Source organism: Chaetodon auriga, chromosome 22 (assembly GCF_051107435.1).
Source record: "Chaetodon auriga isolate fChaAug3 chromosome 22, fChaAug3.hap1, whole genome shotgun sequence".
Taxonomy (NCBI): Eukaryota; Metazoa; Chordata; class Actinopteri; order Chaetodontiformes; family Chaetodontidae; genus Chaetodon; species Chaetodon auriga.
The window spans coordinates 17,806,671-17,826,477 of record NC_135095.1 but is presented as its reverse complement, the minus strand read 5'-3'; the positions used below and the strand labels follow the sequence as shown (position 1 = coordinate 17,826,477).

At 44.1% G+C, this 19,807-nt stretch overlaps 2 protein-coding genes across 4 annotated transcripts in view; both read left to right on the top strand.

Moving 5' to 3' along the window:
• Positions 1–49: 49 nt before the first annotated feature.
• LOC143315284 (apoptosis facilitator Bcl-2-like protein 14) lies at positions 50–4,286 on the top strand. 2 transcript variants are annotated; one of them, XM_076722907.1, is made up of 7 exons: positions 50–171; positions 1,365–1,791; positions 2,207–2,314; positions 2,830–2,894; positions 3,029–3,190; positions 3,357–3,470; positions 3,551–4,286. In XM_076722907.1, exons 2-7 carry the CDS (start codon positions 1,377–1,379, stop codon positions 3,590–3,592), a joined length of 906 nt encoding a protein of 301 aa, XP_076579022.1. In that variant the 5' UTR covers positions 50–171; positions 1,365–1,376; the 3' UTR covers positions 3,593–4,286. The 2 variants fall into 2 exon arrangements, with proteins under 2 accessions (XP_076579022.1, XP_076579024.1); XM_076722909.1 differs by having other exon boundaries at positions 105–171; positions 1,368–1,791; positions 3,551–4,272.
• Positions 4,287–5,244: 958 nt separating this feature from the next.
• The window catches only part of rassf3 (Ras association domain family member 3), a 55,144-nt gene continuing 40,581 nt past the window's right edge, over positions 5,245–19,807 (top strand). Inside the window, exons 1-2 of one of the 2 annotated variants that reach the window (XM_076722431.1) lie at positions 5,245–5,856; positions 13,945–14,054. In XM_076722431.1, coding sequence (XP_076578546.1) covers positions 5,304–5,856; positions 13,945–14,054 — 663 coding nt within the window. In that variant the 5' untranslated portion in view covers positions 5,245–5,303. The remainder of the gene's footprint in view (positions 5,857–13,944; positions 14,055–19,807) is intronic. The other variant, XM_076722430.1, reaches the window with a different exon arrangement.

Genomic DNA, 19,807 nt, shown 5'->3' with positions numbered 1-19,807 from the left:
ATAAGTGCGTCATTACGTACGACGTCTTACGTGATGACGCACCAGGACGCTTCAACTATATAACCGGACGATCAGCTGTTAGAAAAGGAGCTTTTACCGGTGAACGAGGAGAAACGAGCCGTCTGGGTGGATGCTTTAGTTTCTTTTACTGAATTTTTAATCGCTTGGGTCGTAAGTACTCTTGTTATGTTTTCAGATATTGTTCATACATAAAGAACCTATTGAAAAGTGGTGCAGCTAAAGTGCGTTTGGCTTGTTTTGGCAGTTGAGTAAGTTACGTTGTAGTTGAGAAAAGTCGAATTTAACCAGCTAAAGACGCAGAGACAAAACGAAAGCTTTAAATAAAGTGTTGCTGATTTGACGAAGAGCCAAAGAAACGACAGCTAAAGTCAATTTCCCGTTCCGTTTTTAACTTTGTTGGAGCCAATGTTTCGTTTACTCTTAAGGAAGCTAACAGCTAACAGATAGCATGTATGATGTTATTCTGACAGTTAACTTCCGGTCCCTTAAACTCAAGCTGTCACACTGAGCTGAGCTTCACTGCCTTAGTTTAACCGTCTTTACACAAACTTTTCTAGCTTTGTAAGGCAGCAAAAATGGTTTTGACAACTTTTAAGATATACCGTGTTTTAATCAAACATGTCATGGTTACTTAACTTATTCTGAATTTATTTGCCGTATTTTGTGTGTAAACGAATAATTACCGTTAAAGAAACATGCCTCGACATGACCCACGTACTCCCCACTTCCACCACCAGGGGGAGCTTTTAATCTCTAGTTATGTGGGTTTGCAGAGTTCAGTCAAAACACAAGAAAAATAATTTAACACCTATTAATATAAATAGCTGTACATAATGATTTGATAATCGAGTAGTTGTTTAATCCATTCATGACTAATTAACCAGTTTAAAGACCTCACCTGGTGCTGTGGGAAAGTTAGAATAGACATTTTTCACTATTTTCTGACATTTCATAGACCAAACAATTATTATTATTATTTTTTATTCATCAGTCATGAAATTAGTCGTTGGTTGCAGTCGTACATAAATCCAAAACAAACTCAAAACTGATCGTTGTAATAATGAGAACTCAAAATTAAAGCATGAATACTTTCACTCAGTTTTTTTTTAATGTGCACCTCACAAAACAGCTCATACACTGAAGTTTGGCCTAAACTAATATTTTTATTATGATGGAGTGATCTGGTTTTTGATTAACTGGCTAATTGTCTGAATATCTTAACTTCTTCAGATCGCTTGTGTGTTATCTTATTTGACTCCTATTTAGCTTCACACTTATAATTTTGAGTTTTCTGTACCTTTTTAATTTTACCTCTATGATTTTTTTTTTATTATTATTCTCAGCAGTGAACCAGCATGGCAAACAATCGCGTGGAAATCCACGACCCTTTTTCCAACAACCACCTCACCAGCAGCACAGACTGTGACACTAAATCTACCTCAGACACGGACAGCATGGCGGACTCGGTGGAGTACAGGCTCCTTATGGCCTACGCCACCAGGAGACGGCCGAAGAAGGCCGTGGAGCCTCCTCCGCGGGACAGCCTGGTCGTACCGAACGGCGGCACACATGCGAACGGACCATCGTCGCCTCAGACGCCGGACAAGATTGACAAAGACATGAAGAAGAGGAGGAATAAAAATAAGAAGGGGTGGAAACGTCTCTCGAGCATTATAAGATGCATCAAACCTCGGACAGAAGACGAAGACGTGCCCAAAACTGTCATGACCAAACCTGATGTCAACAACAGATCTGCTCAGTTTACAGACGGTGAGTGTTCAGGTAACAGCAGGACGTTCTTTAAAATGGCAGAAAGTTGTTTCCAAACCCCAGAAATAGTTCAATAACCGTCAGCTGATCTGTCCTTCGTAGCAGTCATCTAGTTAGGAGTTTACAGGTTTTATCAAAAATCCCAGTCACCCATTTTTCTTCCGCCTCTTTTATGACACATTTCACGTCTACCAGTCGTAAAACTTGCTGAGTCATCGTATTTTGCCGCTGTGCTGATAAACAGACTCACCTGGTGGCTGTGAGTCAGGTCCTGTGCTTTCCACTTTCACATAACAGACCGTCAGTGTGTTTCATGCGTGTGGGGAAAACCCCGTCAGGGACACCAGTTTGGGCTTGCGAGCAGTTTTTGTCTCCTGTTTCTAATCTGTCCAAACTTTTTATGTGTGTGTTTCAGATGAAGTAAGAGAAGCAGACGAGTTGGAAGAACTGACGAGTCGACTGACGGAGATCGCTGATGAAATCCCGTTCGTTCCTCCAGAAGTAGAGACGGACTCACCAGAAGGTGAGTTTCGGTTTCCTCCCTGCAGAACAAATAAATGAGCGTCTCACTGTCTCCACGAGGCCGCTTCAGGTCCGATTCAACAAACTGTGAACTGCACAAACCTGTTGGTTTTATCTGGAAATGCATGAAGAAGAAAATGCTGCTGTGTCACATGTTAAGATCTGAGGCAGCTTCTTAAACTGACCTGCAGCAGATGTGGATATTTACTGCTTCGTTAAACACTTTTTCATTATTTATTTCTATCATATCTGACTGATTGACTGGTAAAAGCTGCAGGTTTTTGGTGCTGAGTGCTCACATCGTGCCGCTCTGCGTCTGTTGGATCAATGTGGAACTGACTGTTGGGTGTATTTGTCGATCTGTTTTCCTCTCCAGCCAACATTAACATGCGTCCATGTGTTACTGCAATGTAGCTGCTGATGGTACATTATGTCCTTTCTCACCGACGCTCCTTTAAAGCTGTCACTCTCTGTGGTTTTCTGGTATTTTGGCTGATAATGGTGTGTTCTGTCCAGACGAGGAGGTGGAGAAGGTGATCGGTCTGATTCTGAGGGAGGCTGGAGACCGACTCAACGAGAAGGTGAGAACCTGCAGAAACGTCTTCAGCCTTTAGCTTCATGAAGGAAGTTCTTTTTGTTTACGTAGTTGTACAGCTGATAAACATCACAGTGTGTGAAACGGTGCCTGTTATCTCCTCCTTCTTGTCTCCATCAGGAGCTGAAAGATGCCGCCATCGCCAAGGAGCTTTTCTGGAACTACAGTTTCTTTAAGAAGCTGATATCAACCCTTCTCATAAGGATGGGCCTCATGCCCTCCGAACCCGACGCCCTGGGACCTCAGGCGTCACCCAAAACCCAGATCGCCGTCACCTTCGAGGTGAGAACAACTTCAGGTTTGACTCGCCTCGAGTGGCCATTGGAGAAACTGCCGAAAGTGTTGAGATCAGAGCTTTTTATTTGCAGTTCTAGCAGGAATCGGGAATCATTTGCCTTTTAAATGTGTCCTGTGGCTCGTAGCTGAACGTGTCTCTGCTCTCCGGCAGCTCACCACTCGCCTCTCAGCGATGAACACGCTGCCCATGAGCCGAATGCTTGACCACGGAGCCAGATATCTGCAGGAGCATTATTCATCGTGGGTTCAGCAGCAGGGCGGATACGTACGTACGCACTCGCATCATCTGGAAACGAGTCGCTCGTCGAGCCTCTTCAAACATTAACGTCTCCTTTTCTTTCTCAGGAGAACGCCTTTCACGATGACAGCGAAGAGGACGTCCAGTGAACTGGAAGAAGTGGTTTTCCAGCTCAACGGCGCCCCCTGTGACCATGCAGTGAAACCTGCCACTCTGCGCCTTCAGGAACTACATGAGCCTGAGGTGTTTTCAGCGCTCTGGACCGCTTTAAGTTTGGCATGAGGAACAAAATAACACTCAGGACACCGATTTTTGTATTCTACCACTTCAGTTTCCATGCACATGAAACCGGAGCTGAAGAGCATTAACTTATCTGTATGCATTAGAGGAATATTAAAGCCTGTTTGTTTCTTTTCATGAATGATTCTGTTGTTCACTGATGTGCCAAAGCCTTAAAAGGACCCTGAGCAACAGAAAAGATTATTTTTATGCCGCAGATAACTACAGTTGTGTGATTGAAGTGTTATTTCGTACTGTAAAATAATAACTCGGTGGTTTTCCTGAGAGATATGAGGTACATTTTAAATCTACAGCTTTATTTTTTATTCACAAAATGAATTTCTTAAGACAAATGAAATGTTTTTCCAGCACTTGCACTTTTTCATGAAAATATTTTGCTTGGAGAGTGTGATGAATGTGGCCTATCTGTCATTGTTCCTGGACTTATTTACTGCATTTCAGTTTTTTGAACTTGTCAAAAGATGTTAAATGGATGTTTACGACAGAAACCTTGTGTGTACTGTGTGAATCTGTTGATTTTGCTGCACATAAAGGAGTTCATGCAAAAATAAGCTGCATTCGTTGTTGTAACCTGTCAGTCCAGCAGAATGAAAGACAAAACTGGTCAGTTCACAGAAACGTGTGTCATGAAAAATGTGAACATGACACATGTAGCTCAAGGCTGCAAGGGTAAATTACTTCTGTACCGAGTGTGAAGAAACTGCCATTAATGTGTCTTATTGTCCATATTATAATTAACTGAATCATAAAGACTGGTTCTCTTTGTAGGGTGTCAGTAGAAAATGACATTTAATACTTTTACTTTATTATTATGTCCACACAACTTGCTGTCCATCTCTGGAAACTTGGTTTGGCTGAATAATACTCGTTTAAGGAGCTACAGCACCACCTTGTGGTCCAATGAGGGACTAAATTATACTAGAAACAGGACAGTCGTGAACTCCATTAAATCTTTAGATAAGTTCAAATATTTTTTAAATTTTCCAATTAGTTTCTCAATGCTTTCCCAAGTGACAATTTTTTTTTATACATTTTTGATAAATTCGGCATATAAACAATGAAGCCTAACACGTTTTGTGAAAAGCTCTGAAAGAATTCGGTAATTTTGGCAGAGGAAGCAACAGGCTACCTGAAAAAGTTCAAAATTTATTTTATATGTGTTTGTGGTGGATGCAATGTATGCCGAACTAAAGAGGACATGGCCAAGAATGCAAAGAGTCATTTAAACCCAGTCTGAAAAATGATTTTCCCTCCTAACACTGAAGCAATCCTTAAATTTGCAGTTTTTAAAATGGAGTTTGGCGTGTACTCCTTTCTGAACCGTAACGGGCAGCTCGCTCCGCTCTCTGGTGTCTCCCAGTGAAATGAGATCCAACCAGTTCCCCCGCAGAGCTTAGACCGCCTCAACCTGCATACCGACAATAAACGCACCCAGCAGCAGCAGCAGCAGCACACAACCTCACTCGGTGTCATCACTCCCAACAATGACGTCTCACCTGTCGGACTCTTTAGTACACCTGTACCGACTGGGAACGCGGCGTAGTCCGAGGAGTGTGCGTAATGTTTAACATCGTGCACCAGGGTCGGAAATACGTCCCCACGCGCTGCTCGGTCACAGATGACTCTCCATTAACCGTGCGGACTGTTCACGTCAACAAATCCCCCGGTACGCTGACCGAAGCACCGGAAGCTACTTGGCCGCCGCCTTGCGCCAAGATGCGGATCTCTAAGGTTAGCAAGGGCGCGCTGGTAGTCAGAGCTGTCCGGCGTCATCCGTCTCCTCAGCCGCCCAGCCTGGAGAGCCTGGAGGCGGCTTGGAGTGAGAGAGGGCAGTCGGAGGTGAAACCACCGGAGAGTTTGCCCTGCGATGAGAGGAGAAACGGCGAGCCGGAGGCTGCCGTGAACGGGGTGGAGGGGCACGGTGGAGGGCCACTGCGGGGCAGGAAGAGGGGGTTCAGACCCCCCGACGTGAGGACCATCTTCTCCCACGGGGAGAGGGACCCCAGGGTAGAGGAGGAGTCCGGGGAGGGGCACACCTTCGAGCCTGGTGGCGAGAACACCTGGTGTGATGTGTGCTGTCACTACATCCTCCAGCATGGTCTCACCTGTGCAGGTGAGTGTGCCGTCTGAGTGATGGGCGCTGGGCTCCCAAGTTGAGGAGCTCGTTCAGGGGGAGGTTTAAAACCCATTTGGGTGTTTTACTAGATTTATTTACTACCACTACTACTACTAACAATAATGATAACAATGACAATAATAATAATAATGATGATGATGATGATGATGATGATAAGTGGCTCTTCATTGGACAATTTTACAGCATTCAACAAAAATACTGATTCCCTCACAGTTCTTCTCTTTAGACCTTCCCATAGACTGCCAGTGTAACATCAGTACGTTCTTCAATAGATCCTGTATCAGTGAATCTAAACCATTAAATCAGAAGCTGATAACGTCATCTTTGATAGTGTCAGTCTAATATTGATTGCACTGGATGTCTTGACAAACAATATTGGAGCCTGAGCTGAGCAGAGGGGGTTGGCACCACGGAGGACGAATAGGTTATGTCCTATTATTTCAAAATGACTGTAGTATTTTTTTAGACAAAATGTGAGTGTGTTATGGGAAAGAAAACTAAATAAATGGAATTAATATGAAAAGAAATCAGTATTTTCCACCATGTTGATACTTTTTTTTAAATTGCACAGTTTGGCGTGTGACATCAGTGCTGCTACGCTGGTTTCAGCCTCCTAGAGGCTCCTCCTCGTTGAGAGGCATTTGTCACTATTACTTAACATTTTCCAGGCTCATGCATCAGTCTCTAAATACCTTTCAGATTAGTCAATAATGAAGAGAACTGTTAATCCTGTGTCCATCGAGGCACACACCTTGAACAGGTATACAGTAAGTGACAGTAAAGGAAGGTTTTTCTGGACTATAGAAATAAATATATTAATATCGAAGTCTAATTGGAGGTTTTTGTGTTTATAGAGTCAGAAATGAGCCTCAGAGGCCGCCGTACTTTGCTGCACACTCCCATTTGCATTGACCTTTAAGTGAGCTCTTACATGGTTTGACTGCCAATCAAAGGTCCTGGTTTGGACGAAGCCCCTCTGACTTGCAGTGAGACGACATGTTTAAAGCTCATTCGATGACATAAGCAGGCAGGCGGTGCTCTGAAACGCAGCCCAGCAGCCGGAATGCAGTCGGCATGCAGTCGAACCGGTTCGGCTCTCAGAGGAAATGCCTTTCGGTGACTCGGGGCCTCCCTCTGTGTCCACTTCTGTCTGACGAGCAACAGAAGCGTGAAACTCAGAAAAAGGCTCTTCTTCCTCATGTGCTGGGCTGCTAAGATGGCCAGGTAAACTTCACAGGCTGGAGTTATAATCCCAGCATAACAATCCAGCTGCATCCAGTGAGAACAAAACATGAAGATTAAATCACAAACTAGTGCCAACGAACTTGATCAATTAAATCAGAAAAGGAGTCTAAACAAGAAAAAAACAACATTCAGAACAAACAGGAAATAGAATTATGTGACTGTTCACTGCAAACAGCCACGTGGATGTAAATCTAGACCTGAACTGAATAGATCTGCCCCACTGTCACTGATACCCGATCCAGCTTCCTGAATCCGTGTCGGACTGATCTCAGATATCAGGATCAGATCAGACGAACATTTCAGTGGTTTTATCATGAAATAAGAAGCAAAAACAAACGTCACGCAGCAGCAGAGACCTGAAGGTCACCGAGTGCTTCAGGATCTTTCAGTTGATCTTCGTCCGTTCAGCCTTTTAACCTCAGAGTGTTTACTGACAACAGGCGGCACAGCGAGCTCTGTTTCCCGTCACGTCTATCAGCACCACTGATGGAGTGTTTGTGTGTTTAGTGTGTGTGCTGATGTTTCTGCTCCTTTAAAAGCCGTTTCCGCTGCTGATTGCTGCTCAGGAAGCCCGTTAACGGCTCCATCTGATCAGAATGATTTCGGATAGAAGCTGGATGACGTGTCCCGGCTGACGGCCTGCAGCTCACTGGTTCACCAGTTAACACACACAAACAGTCACTTATGAGGCCGTCAGCAGCTTTCTTCACTTATTTCTTTTAAAAATTAAGCAGGTTAAACTGATGCAGTGGAGCTGACACAGTTTACATTGTACTGCAAGTAGTGGAAGAAGTACTGAGACGCTTTACTGCAGTAAAAGTCCTGCAGGAAAGGTAGGAAAAACTGAGAGGTCACTAGTAACTAAACCTCAGACAAATATAGAGTACAAAGTACAATATTTGCCTCTGAGATGTAGTGAAGTATAAAGCTGCTTGACATTCAAATACTCGAGTAAAGTACAAATACCTCAAATCTATGCTCAAAGGTCCAGTGTGTAGGATTAGCATGGAGTGACTTTTTATTACTGTATAATCATCTGAACATAAGAATAATTGTATTTGCAGTGTGAGCAGGTCCTCTTCCACAGTCTGCCATGTTTCTACGGAAGCCCAGAGCTGACAAACCAAACACTGACTCCACAGAGCGTCTTTCACATGTTTCACATTTTCAGCAGCCACCGTGGGAGACGGCGAGGCGAGGGGTGTTCAGCTGGTCGCAGTCTGCTCCCTCACCACTAGATGTCACTAAATCCTCCACACTGGTCCTTTAAGTGCAGTACTTGAGTAAATGTACTCAGTTACTTTCTTCTAGCCCAGTTTTTTTTTTTTTACTGTGAGTTTGTTGATAGTCTGATAATAAAGTTTGGGGGGAGTCGTTTTTTAACAAACACAAAACTACACATGTGTAATGTCGGTATTTAAGACCGTCTTAAAGACCGTCTAACCGGAAGACTTTTCTGGTTTTCCTATAATTACTATAATCTGATGACTCAGTTGTTTCCAGGAAACTTCCAGGAAAAGTCTTAGAAAACTCCAGCTTCTGCCTGCTTTTCTTTGAGTTTCTGGCACTTTGCATGAAGCAGATTTTCATAGCGATGTGTCTTCTACGGTGGCCCTGAAAGCTCAACACATGACGCTCTGACGTGTCCGTCTGACGTATTGATGGCCTCTAATGGCTCAGCTCACACAGAGTTTTTAACATGTTTACCTCTTTAAATACAGTCGAAGCTGAAATTCGGTTCTTCGTCGCAGCACATTGACTTCATGTGTGTCCCCTCGTGTCTCAAAGTGGGTCAGATGAGACTCGATAAGGACAGTTACTGGACTCTCTCTCCCTCTCTCTTCCTGTGGGTCTCTCGCCCTTTGTCTCTTTGTCTCGCTCTCTGCAGGGTGAAGTAACAGAAACCAGGAAGTCTTTGTCTGATCAGGTTTAGAGTTGCAGCACATCCCCGGTGTGTGTTCATCAGCCTGTGGAGCCTCTGAAAGCTCATTGGACACCACAGAGCAGAAAATGAGTGTGAGGCTCTTAGAGCAGCAAAATCTTCAGTATTTTAAGTTTATGTAGAGGATTTTATTCCTGTCAGCCGTCAAAGTACATTTACTCAAGAACTGTGCTTAAGTTTCCCATCGTGGTTCAGTTTATGACGGAGGAGGAGGAGGGAGCTCATTTTGAGCCACTGTGCAAAATACTGAACACCTCCTGTGTGTGTGTGTGTGTGTGTGTGTGTGTGTGTGTGTGTGTGTGTGTGTGTGTGTGGGATGAGTGTATCTTGTCCGTCGTAGAGCCAAACTGTCACAGCGACTGAACAAACAAGGGATGGCAGCTGACACACACACACACACCAACACACACACTTGTGCTTGTGTGAGGGGAGGGGCAGTTCAGAGCCGACCAGAGGCAGAGACGCGTCATGGAGTCAGTGAAGGATGAGTTCTCTCAAGTTTGACTCTCCATCGGTTTATCTTTGGATTTAAATCAGGAAACTGGATTCTGGAGGAGCTGTGTGTGTGTGTGTGTGTGTGTGTGTGTGTGTGTGTGTGTGTGTGTGTGAGCTATGGGCTTCGGCAGAACTTTGAGGAGAGTGTCGGGATTCTTCTGCCGCCTTCCAAAAGTGATGCGGCGCTCCGGGCGGCTGGAGGTCATTCTGCTGTGGAGGAGCTCTGGTGAGTTCAGAGCGTTTGTTGGTCCTCCAGTGAGGAAGAGTTTCTCTTTTTGATTGACGGATGAGATGCTCAGTGAAGAGACTGTCGACTGAGCTGAACGTGGCAGCAGGAAGCAGGAAACTTGAACAAGAAGAGTGAAAAACAAGCTGAAAATGATCCTTTATTCAATCTGAGGTGAAGGAGTAAAAGCTGAAAACAAAACCTGCACCTGTGAGCAGCCACATGCTTTGTGTGTGTGTGTGTGTGTGTGTGTGTGTGTGTGTGTGTGTGTGTGTGTGTGTGTGTGTTGTAGTAACATGATGAGGCTTTTTATTCTCACAGCAGCATTTTGATAGAAGCCGCGCAGCCTGTCCTGACATGTTAGAGACAAAAAGAGACACTTTATAAAGACACAGGAAAGAACAGATGGCTGCTGCATTTAGCAAACACCTGTCCTCACACACACACACACACACACACACACACACACACACACACACACACACACACGCACACACACACACACACACACACACACAAACACACACACCTGTCTGCAGATAACGACGTCCACTGAGCAGAATAAGCAGTTTTCTTTACACATTTCACATGTTTGGACTTGAAACTGTATTTAAGTCAAAATCCTGTAGAGCTGCAACCATTCATCAACTATTAGATTAATCAATTAATCAGTTTGATTAATTTTTAAGACGAGTTTCTGTGATTCCAGATTCTTAAAGGTGAACATCTTCTTGTTTCTTAATTTCATATTCATATTATCATATTAAGGCTTAAAGTTCTGCGTAATTATGAGCCTGGATGCTTTGATTGACAGCTAGCCCCCTGAGTTTCATCAACAAGGCTTCATTCAGCCGCCTCAGCTCCACTTCTTTGCTGTTGTTGGATTAGCTGGGAGTTTGGTGGTCACTGTCCCTGAGCTCCATGCTGGATCTTCAGAAACCAGCGAGTGACTCCACAGAGACTGCGTCCATGTCTCAGAGTCTGTGGTCCAGGTCTGTCCTTGGTTCATTCTGCAGCTCGCTGCTAGCAACCGATCGCCCGTGAGCGGAGTCAGATTCAGACTAAAGAGCGCAGGTTCGGACACCCCTGCATCAGCACGGCGAGGCTGCCAGCGCAGAGGACAGCGAACACAAAAACAAAGCATTGTCATCTGACAAAAACAGCTGAGCGTGACTCAGCGTTCATCACAGCGCAGCAGTGGATCAGGTGTGCTCACAGGAGCCGGTGTCCGCTCTCACAGTGACCCTGATGTGTGACAGACCTTCAGACTCGTGGATCTGTTCTCACACCGGCACTTCCTGGTTTGCATTTTCTGTTTGTTTCGGGCTCCTGTGCTGTAGCTGACTTTGACCTTTGACCCCTGTTGGCAGTTGAATTAAGTTTAAAGAATAATGCATCCCAAACTGTGTGAAGCCAGCGTGTGTGTGTGTGTGTGTGTGTGTGTGTGTGTGTGTGTTTCGGCAGGTGTGTGTCAGAGCAGCAGAGGACTCCTCTCTGCACACACAGACCTGATTAGAGAGCCGGTGCCGAAAAACCTTTCACACTCGGGAGAAAAAAACGCAGAGTCTGTCCAGTTTGTGGTTTATGACCTTTGACCTCTGAGCCGAGATCCTGCTGAACACGCTGACTTTCACAATAAGAGCCTCTGTGTGCTCATTGATCAGCTGCTGTTTGTAGATTGGTTATTTTGGCACTTTTAAACCAACTGTTGTAGTTTGATAAAATATACAACACATTTATCAGCACATGCAGTCGATTAAATCACAATGTTTTGGTTGATTTTAATGAAAAGATAAATATTTCCATATTTGTAGACTGTAAGTTATATAAACGCTGTCCCATAATTCTTGCTTCCAGTGTAAAAGGCTGATGGGTGGCTCTGACTTTCCTCTGATTGAGTCTGATCGATTGTTGGTGTCTGGGAAAAGCTTTTATCCCTGAGACAGCAGAGAGAGGAAGAGGGGGAGGCAGAGAGGAAGAGGGGGAGGCAGAGAGGAAGAGGAAGGCGGCTGAAGGACGGCCATAAAACAACACGAGAGCTCTACTCAAGTAAAAGTACACACCATAAACCTGCGAACGTTAGCATGCTAACATATTCAGAATGCCAATATGCTAATGTTTAGCAGGGTTTTAATGCACTTCAACTTAGTTCAGTGTGTTAGCATGCTAACACTGTCTAATTAGCCCAAAACACTAAGTGCAGCTGAGGCTGATGGGAAGTTGATTAGTTCTGCGGCTGTTTTGACCTGATGGTGGCGCTACATGGACGAGATTATTGAAGTAACTGAAGTCATGAGGAAAACATGAATGTGTGTACTGAAGTTCATGGCAGTCCGTCCAATAGCCTTTGAGTTACCTCATGGTGGCGCTAGAGGAAAAGTCAGAGGACTATAACAGTCAGTGGGGCTCGTCCTCTGGGGATCATGAATGTCTGTGCTCAGTTTCTCGACAGTCCAGCTGACAGCAGCTCGGATGGTTTGGATGTGTGTCCACATGTTTCCAGTGTGAGTGATGGGACGGACGGATGTTTGGAGGGATGCTGAAGGCTCGTCCTCTTCCTCTGTGGATCAAGTTCATTGTCAAAAGCCATCGAGAGTGAACGGATGAATGGAGAGTGGCAGCAGGACACACACACACACACACACACACACACACACACACACACACACACACACATGCACACACTAGTCATAACAAGCTACGTCAGTGAGCACAGGGAAACAGAGCAGAGGAGTGACTGAGTCAGCAGTCCTCCGTCCACCGGCAGCAGCACCACCCCTCCTCTGCTGTCTGTGTGTCCATCACACTGTGGCCTCCATTTGACTGTTAAATCACCCACTCAGCACAACACACACACACACACACACACACACACACACACACACACACACACACACACACACAGGGAAACAGAGCGAGTGGCGGCGACGCAAATCAGCATCTGAAGTCTGACAGAGAGCAGAACGCGGCCGAGAGACACTGAAAAACACTGCGGGGACAGAGGAGAGAGAGTGCTGCTGCTGTGCTGTATGAGGGACTCACTCCTCTGTGTGTGCGTGTGTGTGTGCGTGCGTGACGAGGTGATGGAATAGATCAAAGCGAGGATGCTGAGGTGTGTGTGTGTGTGAGATGAAGATGGGAGATGGGAGCAGCCATGTGCAAACTGTCGGATAAAGTCGGACAGCACGTGAAAAAGAGGTCACCAGGTAGGACCGTGGGAACACACACACACACACACACACACACACACTCAGAGTACGTGTGGGTGTTTGTTAGCATCTTCGTGTGGCTTGTTGGAGTGAATAATGTTTGTTGACAGGAAGTGTTTAAAAAAACTTCTTCCTCTCTTCAGTTATTTCAATACTTAATGGTGCTGCTGGATTCTGGCCAGTGTTGAAGGTTTGGTGTGTGTGTGTGTGTGTGTGTGTGTGTGTGTGTGTGTGTGTCTGATACTCCAATAGAAGTTATAAGGAAGGAATGAAGGAACTACGGGTGGCCCTCAAGGACAAAGTTATGCTCAAATGATTAGAGCTGCAACCAAAATGTATTTTCATTTTTAACTTTAACATCTGAAAGTCCATCCCATCAGAAACACTCAGTTTTTAATGATTTAAACAGAGAAAAGCAGCAAATCTTCACATTTTATGAGCTGGAAACAGAATATTTCTTTTTATTTAACAAATGATTTAAATCATTAATCGACCTGTTGTAGCCTCCTTTAAGGTGAAACTCTGCTGTCAGCTCTCCATTAAAGCCACCAGGATGTTTGCCTTAAACAGATTTCGTTGAACTCATTAAAATGTCTCTGAACTCAGAACTTTGTTGTTTTTCAGCATTTTTTCTGAACATTTTTTCTCAATCTCAGATTTTGCCCTTTCATGATTTTCAGACTGAAAAACAGAATAGGTCAAATCCAGGTGACCTGGTTTCGAACCTTCTTATTTTCTCCGTGTCAGAATTTGAATGTAGTTGGTTTTCATTTGCAAACGCAGAACTCGATATCATAAAGGTGATTTGCATATACGTTACACACCTGCACGTTCCTCACCTGTGACCCTACAGTCAGAGACACGCCCTTTCCCGTCTCATCCTTTACTTGTTTTCCTCTCACAATCAATCAATCAATCAATCAATCAATGGTTTGGTTTCTGTGCAGGTTGTAAGTACACGTGTCACGCGGCGTGTCGGGACCGAGTGTCTCTGGACTGTCACCCTGCAGCGTCACCTGCCAGTCAGGACCAGCTCAACAACAACACACCGCTCCATGTGAGTACACATAAAGAGTGCACCTTCCAAAGGACTTCAGTCTGCATGAACACACACTTTCATCAGTGCTGACATCATCACTGTGGCTTCGACAGGAGGATTTAATGTCTCATGATGCTTCCTCAGCAGGAGCATTTTAAGGATGTTTCGTCCATGTTGGTTTAAATTATTCTAAATTAGTGGAATCAGGAGTTCACAAGACTAAATACATGAAGTGCTGCTGCTCTGTGTAAACTGAAGAACTTCGGGCTCATTGTCAGCTGCTAACAGTTAAAACGACAGACTTCACTGACAGATGTGATATTTACAGTTAATCCTGCTTCAGGATCAGTTTAGGTTGGTTAGATTTTGGAAAACTCACCAGCTGTAGTACAGCGTGTGACCACAGGAGTGCGCTGTAGTCAAACATTTTGCCTGCTGGTGTCAAACAGCTTCTTGATTCAATCAAGCTAAAAGTATCAGAGTGACGGTGAAGTATTTTCTGTGTCATCTTCAAAACAAAAAAAAAAAACGCTTTTCCTGCAACAAATATTGAAAACAGGAAGAAAACTTTATTCGTCTAATGTGACAGTAAATGGAGGATTTTTGGGTTAAGAAATGCTGAGTCAAGACATCAGCTTGGACTTCAGGAGGCTGATGAGCAGTTTTCAGTCTTTTCTGAACGATCAATCAATGAAAGAATCAGCAGTTAATTAATGATCATGTGATGCTATGACATCATACGATGATGACACGAGTGTGAGCTCTGACACATTTCACTGTTTTCCTGTGGTGTGTTGAATTCCAGTGAGCTTTGATAAAACACTGGACCCCAAGACAGCACACACACACCCATAATGCATCACTCACCAAGAATGGCTTGTGTGTGTGTGTGTGTGTGTGTGTGTGTGTGTGTGTGTGTGTGTGTGTTATTCCTGGAAGACAGCTGGGTGTGTGTTAGGTCTGGTTCATGTTAGAGTATTTGTGCAGACCACACCAGGCTGGATTAAAATGAAGTATAACTGTGAGGGCTTCAGCCTTTAACAGTGTGTGTGTGTGTGTGTGTGTGTGTGTGTGTGTGTGTGTGTGTGTGTGTGTGTGTGAACGCGCTGCTGCATCCAGAGTTATTTCACCGACAGGAAACAGGTTCAGGATGTGCAGCAGCGTCACACTCTCACACACATTTCAACTGTGATTCATGTGAAGACTTTCATTTAAAAACTATGGTTCAAGATGAGTCAACAAACATGAAAACGCTGATGGATTGTGACACAAAAACACCCCAAAAATGATTATTGGACATATATTTAGCGTGTAAGAGTTAGCGAGGGTACACAGGATTACAACCTTAAAAATGTCTTTAACCTTGAAGGAGCAATCCAGCATCTTACCCAGAGTCAGATGAGAAAAGAGACTTATCGGAAGATGAGTTATTGTTGGATGCGCTTAGCCTAGCTTAGCACAAAGACTGGAATCAGAGGGAAACTGCTAGCCTAGCTTAGTCAAACTGAAACTGCACACCTTCTGCTGGCTCCATAGATGAATTATTATGACATACTGTCTCCAACATTGTCTCTGATTTGTGATTTTGGGGCCAAAGTTAGAGCTTTAACATTTCTTTCATGTGCAGCCAGTTAACTGTAATGTTGAACTGAAGCTACTGAACCTGTAATCGTGCTAATGATGCTAAATATCTCAGAGGAGTTTCGGCCGTTTTCAGCAGCGGTTGTCTCATCTTGTCATGAGATTCCTCTGCCTCATATTTATCAACCCAAACTGAAATATTACGACTGTGGTCCCGAACAAGCTGACTTCATGCCGCACTGTTTTCCTCTCCTCTCCCAGTAACACCAGTTTTAATTTTTCCAGTCGTCGCTGAGCTCCATCTGGGTTTGGCTCCACCGTCCGTCGACACAGATGTGGTTTTTTTCAGCCAGCGTACGGGGGATTAACTCAGCACATTTCAAACCAGTGCTGATCACGCACACACACACACACACACACACACACACACACACACACACACACACACACACACACACACACACACCCTGACACTGCTGAGTAGTGCTGAGTGGAGCTCCGTGGGTTTTTAGGTTGTGTCAGATATTTTTTATGAAAATACATTTTCAGCTGGATACAGTTGGGTCAAATGTGTGTGCATGAGTGTGTGTGTGTGTGTGTGTGTGTGTGTGTGTGTGTGTGTGTGTGTGTGTGTGGTTGCTGCAGAGAGCTGTCTGTATGTCTGTTCATTTGTACTGTATAGATATATATTTTCTTAGAGTTGCACAAGCAGAATAATAACAAACACCCAGAAAACTGAAGCCTGGTTGGTTCAAGTGTGAAGAAAAATCTATGTTAAACGACAGTCTGGCATGTTTTGACACTTTAAACAGACAATATATTTATTTTGGCATTAAACCTGATGCTACAGGTGGTCCACTGGTGGTGGTCACACTGCACACCTGAACAGCCAAAATGTGTTTTTCTCATGAGAAGTAGCTCACAGTGCTCATGTTCCTGCTCTCCTGTGTTTCCTGTCAGCTTCTTTTACAAAGTGCTGAAGCATCTGAAAGAGTGACTCTGTCAACATCCTTTTCCCTCTGTGTTTCTATGGCTCCGTGGTTTGTGGTGGAGAAACCATCCAGAAAGCGAATGTCAGAGATAATAACCTGATTCGTAGCCATGAGGCTGAGCCACGAGTCATGAGCTCCCGTGTCTTTCCGAGAAAGTGAAGGAGCTGATGAGTTGTTTCTTTCTTTCATTTGTCTTGTTTTGGCTCATCATTAACAAGCTTTTTAGAGATGCTAGCAGCAGCATGGACATAGAGACGGTGTTTGTCCATCACTTCGGTCCAGACTGAAATATTTGATCGTCAGTTGGATGTTACTGTACAGACAGTTGGACTCCCCTCAGGATGAATCCTGCTGCGATCTCCTGACTTTAATCCACTTCCGCCATGAAATCTGACATTTGCGATCTTTCAATGAGATGTCTGTAAAACTTTTGGATGGATTGCCGTGACATTTTGCAGAGACATTCATGTTTGCAGTAAACAGTTTGGTCGTCCTCTGACTTTTCATCTGGCGCCATCATAAAAGTTTGTTCAAGACTTTATGACCGGATCGCTGCAAAGCTAACGACATTCCCATCGGCCTTGGCTGTTAGCGTGTTTACACACTAAACTCAATTATGAAAAATTATACCTGCCAATCATTAGCATGTTGTCATTGTTAGCATGTTAGCATTTAGCTCATACCACTTAGCAGACTGGTAGAGCTGTTAGCATGGTTAGTCTTTGGTTGTGTGCAACCAACATTCATCAGATTTTAGTCATTAATATTAATATTATTATTAGCATTTAGCAGTTTCTCGGAAATAGTGAATATTTAGCAGGTTTCAGGATCTTTTTTTTTTTTTTTGCATAAAAGTCAAACGTTGTCAAACAATGAGGCTGCAAAGATTCCTGGGTATTGGTTCTGTTGGTACTGGAGCATACTTGCCCTCTGCAGCACAAATCCTGCACAGTCATTACTGTAGGAGTGAGGTAAACTCTGTGGTAAACTGGACATAACCACTGCATGTACAGTGTGACCATGCTTCTGTCCTGTGATTGGCTTGGCTGAAGGGGAGGCTGTAAATGATTGACAGCGAGAAAGAGAGAATAACCAGCCATGGGGTCCACTTCCTGTCTGCTGGGAAAGACAAACACAGGCGGAGGGAGAGGAGGGAAAACAAAGGAGGTGCAGGGAGGGAGGATACATGTGGATGAGGAGGAATGTTCATGTGTTTTCTCTTCGGCTCTAATGGAGACTCATTAACAGCAGCCGGTCAGAGCCGCTGATGACTGATTAAAAGACGCCGATGACTTCTCAGGAAAACAGCAGAAAACAGGAGTTAGCATGAAGGCAAGTCGCTCCACAAAACATCTGAGTTCACAGTTATCATCCCCTTTGTTTTCGGCTGGTGCCAACTTGTGACCTTATGGCCTTTTTTGAGCCACCAAAGAGTCATTTTTCCACCTTAAATGCTTTTATTTTAAGATTTTCAGAGGTCATAAGAGGTTAAAGTACACAGTATTTCTCAAAAAAGGCGACATTTCGAGGTATTTTTTGTGAGTGTTTAGAATAAAATAGGCAGTTCGTTCTTCCATCACGCTCACAGATATCGTGTGAACGAGCTAACATCTCCTCTTGGGTTATCAGTGTTTTACTGCACATCCTTCTATGCAGCAGGTTTTGAGGTCAGCAGGGAGGAGAGCAGGCGGCGTTTTTAAAGTTAGAAAAGTAAATTTAAAAGAAGGAGGAATGTTAATGTGTTTTCCCTCCGAGGTTTTATGGTCACTCATTAACGGCTATTGGCGAGGTTAAGCCCGGGGTGCGGTAACACGCCGTAAATACACACTCGCAAACACACACACACAAACAAAACCTGCAGGAAGGAAAAGTGTTGTGAAGCTGGAGGAGATATTCCAGCGTGGGAACACGTTTCTCTTATTCTTCCTTACTTTCCGCTCCGTTTTCATGCTTTTCTTCCTTTTCTTTGGTTTCCTTCTCTCTTGCGTCACATTAACCTTCCACCAAAGTGCGACTCTTATCTGCACTTCGTACTTTCTTCGTGCAAAGTCTTTGTACTTTTGACCTCTGCTGTGTTTATGTCTCATCTCTGTTGTATCACCTGCTATTAGGAGGAGTTCTGCACTGATGAGGGTGTTTGAAGGCAGATTTTCGGGGTAATTCTGAGAAAGCAGGGTTAAAGGCTTATGTGGGTTTCTGTCGCCACAATATGATGTTTATATGATTATCTAAATGTGGGGTTTAAACCAGAAAAGAGGTTATAAAAATCTGGACTTTCTTAACCGAAACATTCCACAAAGCCAAATGACAGTTAGCATAATCAGACCAAATGAAGCTGATTATGTTAGTCATGATAAGTGCATGTGTGCTGTAGTCTGAACTCAGATCGCACCAGCTCACAATGAAGGAAAGTTCAGCTGTTAAGCTGTGCACGAGAGAAAAATTGAAATATTGTCAACAAAAAAAGGGAAAACTGTCAGTATGATCAAAAGATTTCAGCCAGTGCCACGCAGCGTCAGGTAGCCCATTTAACTTATGTAACCAGCCGAGTTTCCTCAACCTAACCAAGTGGTTTTGGGGCCTAAACCAAACCAAACTGCGACTGCAGCCTAAAAGCGGGTTGATATTAAGCTTTAAATTATACACCAACAGTCTGAAAACCTTAGCTTACAGGCTTTTCCTGGAGCTATCACCTCTATGTTCTGTTGGTTATTTACTGTCAGTATTAGCTAACGGTCTCGTGGTGATCCAGATTTAAACTCTCCTTAATGGTTTTTCCCCTCTTAAAGGCCGTCTGTACTTCACTTCTATTGGTTTGTGTGTTTCCAGATATAAATAAACAGAAGTTTCACAGCCGTGAATGTTCCTCAGAAGGAAAGATATCGAATGCTGCGGCGCCAAAACTGGAGATTCAGCATAATTTAATTTCTCCATTGTTTCTTATGATGACAGGGGTGGGGCACACACACACACATACACCCACACAGAGACACACACACATACCCACACACACACACACACACCCTGAGTCAGGCTAAAACCCATAACTGCAGCCACTAAATCATTTAATTGGGGGTTAAAAAAAGCACACACACACATTGTTATCCAAGATGCTTCACCTCCACACAACCTTACAGCACAGATAGACACACACACACACACGCCCACACACACACTCCCTGTTTTATTGCCACAGTG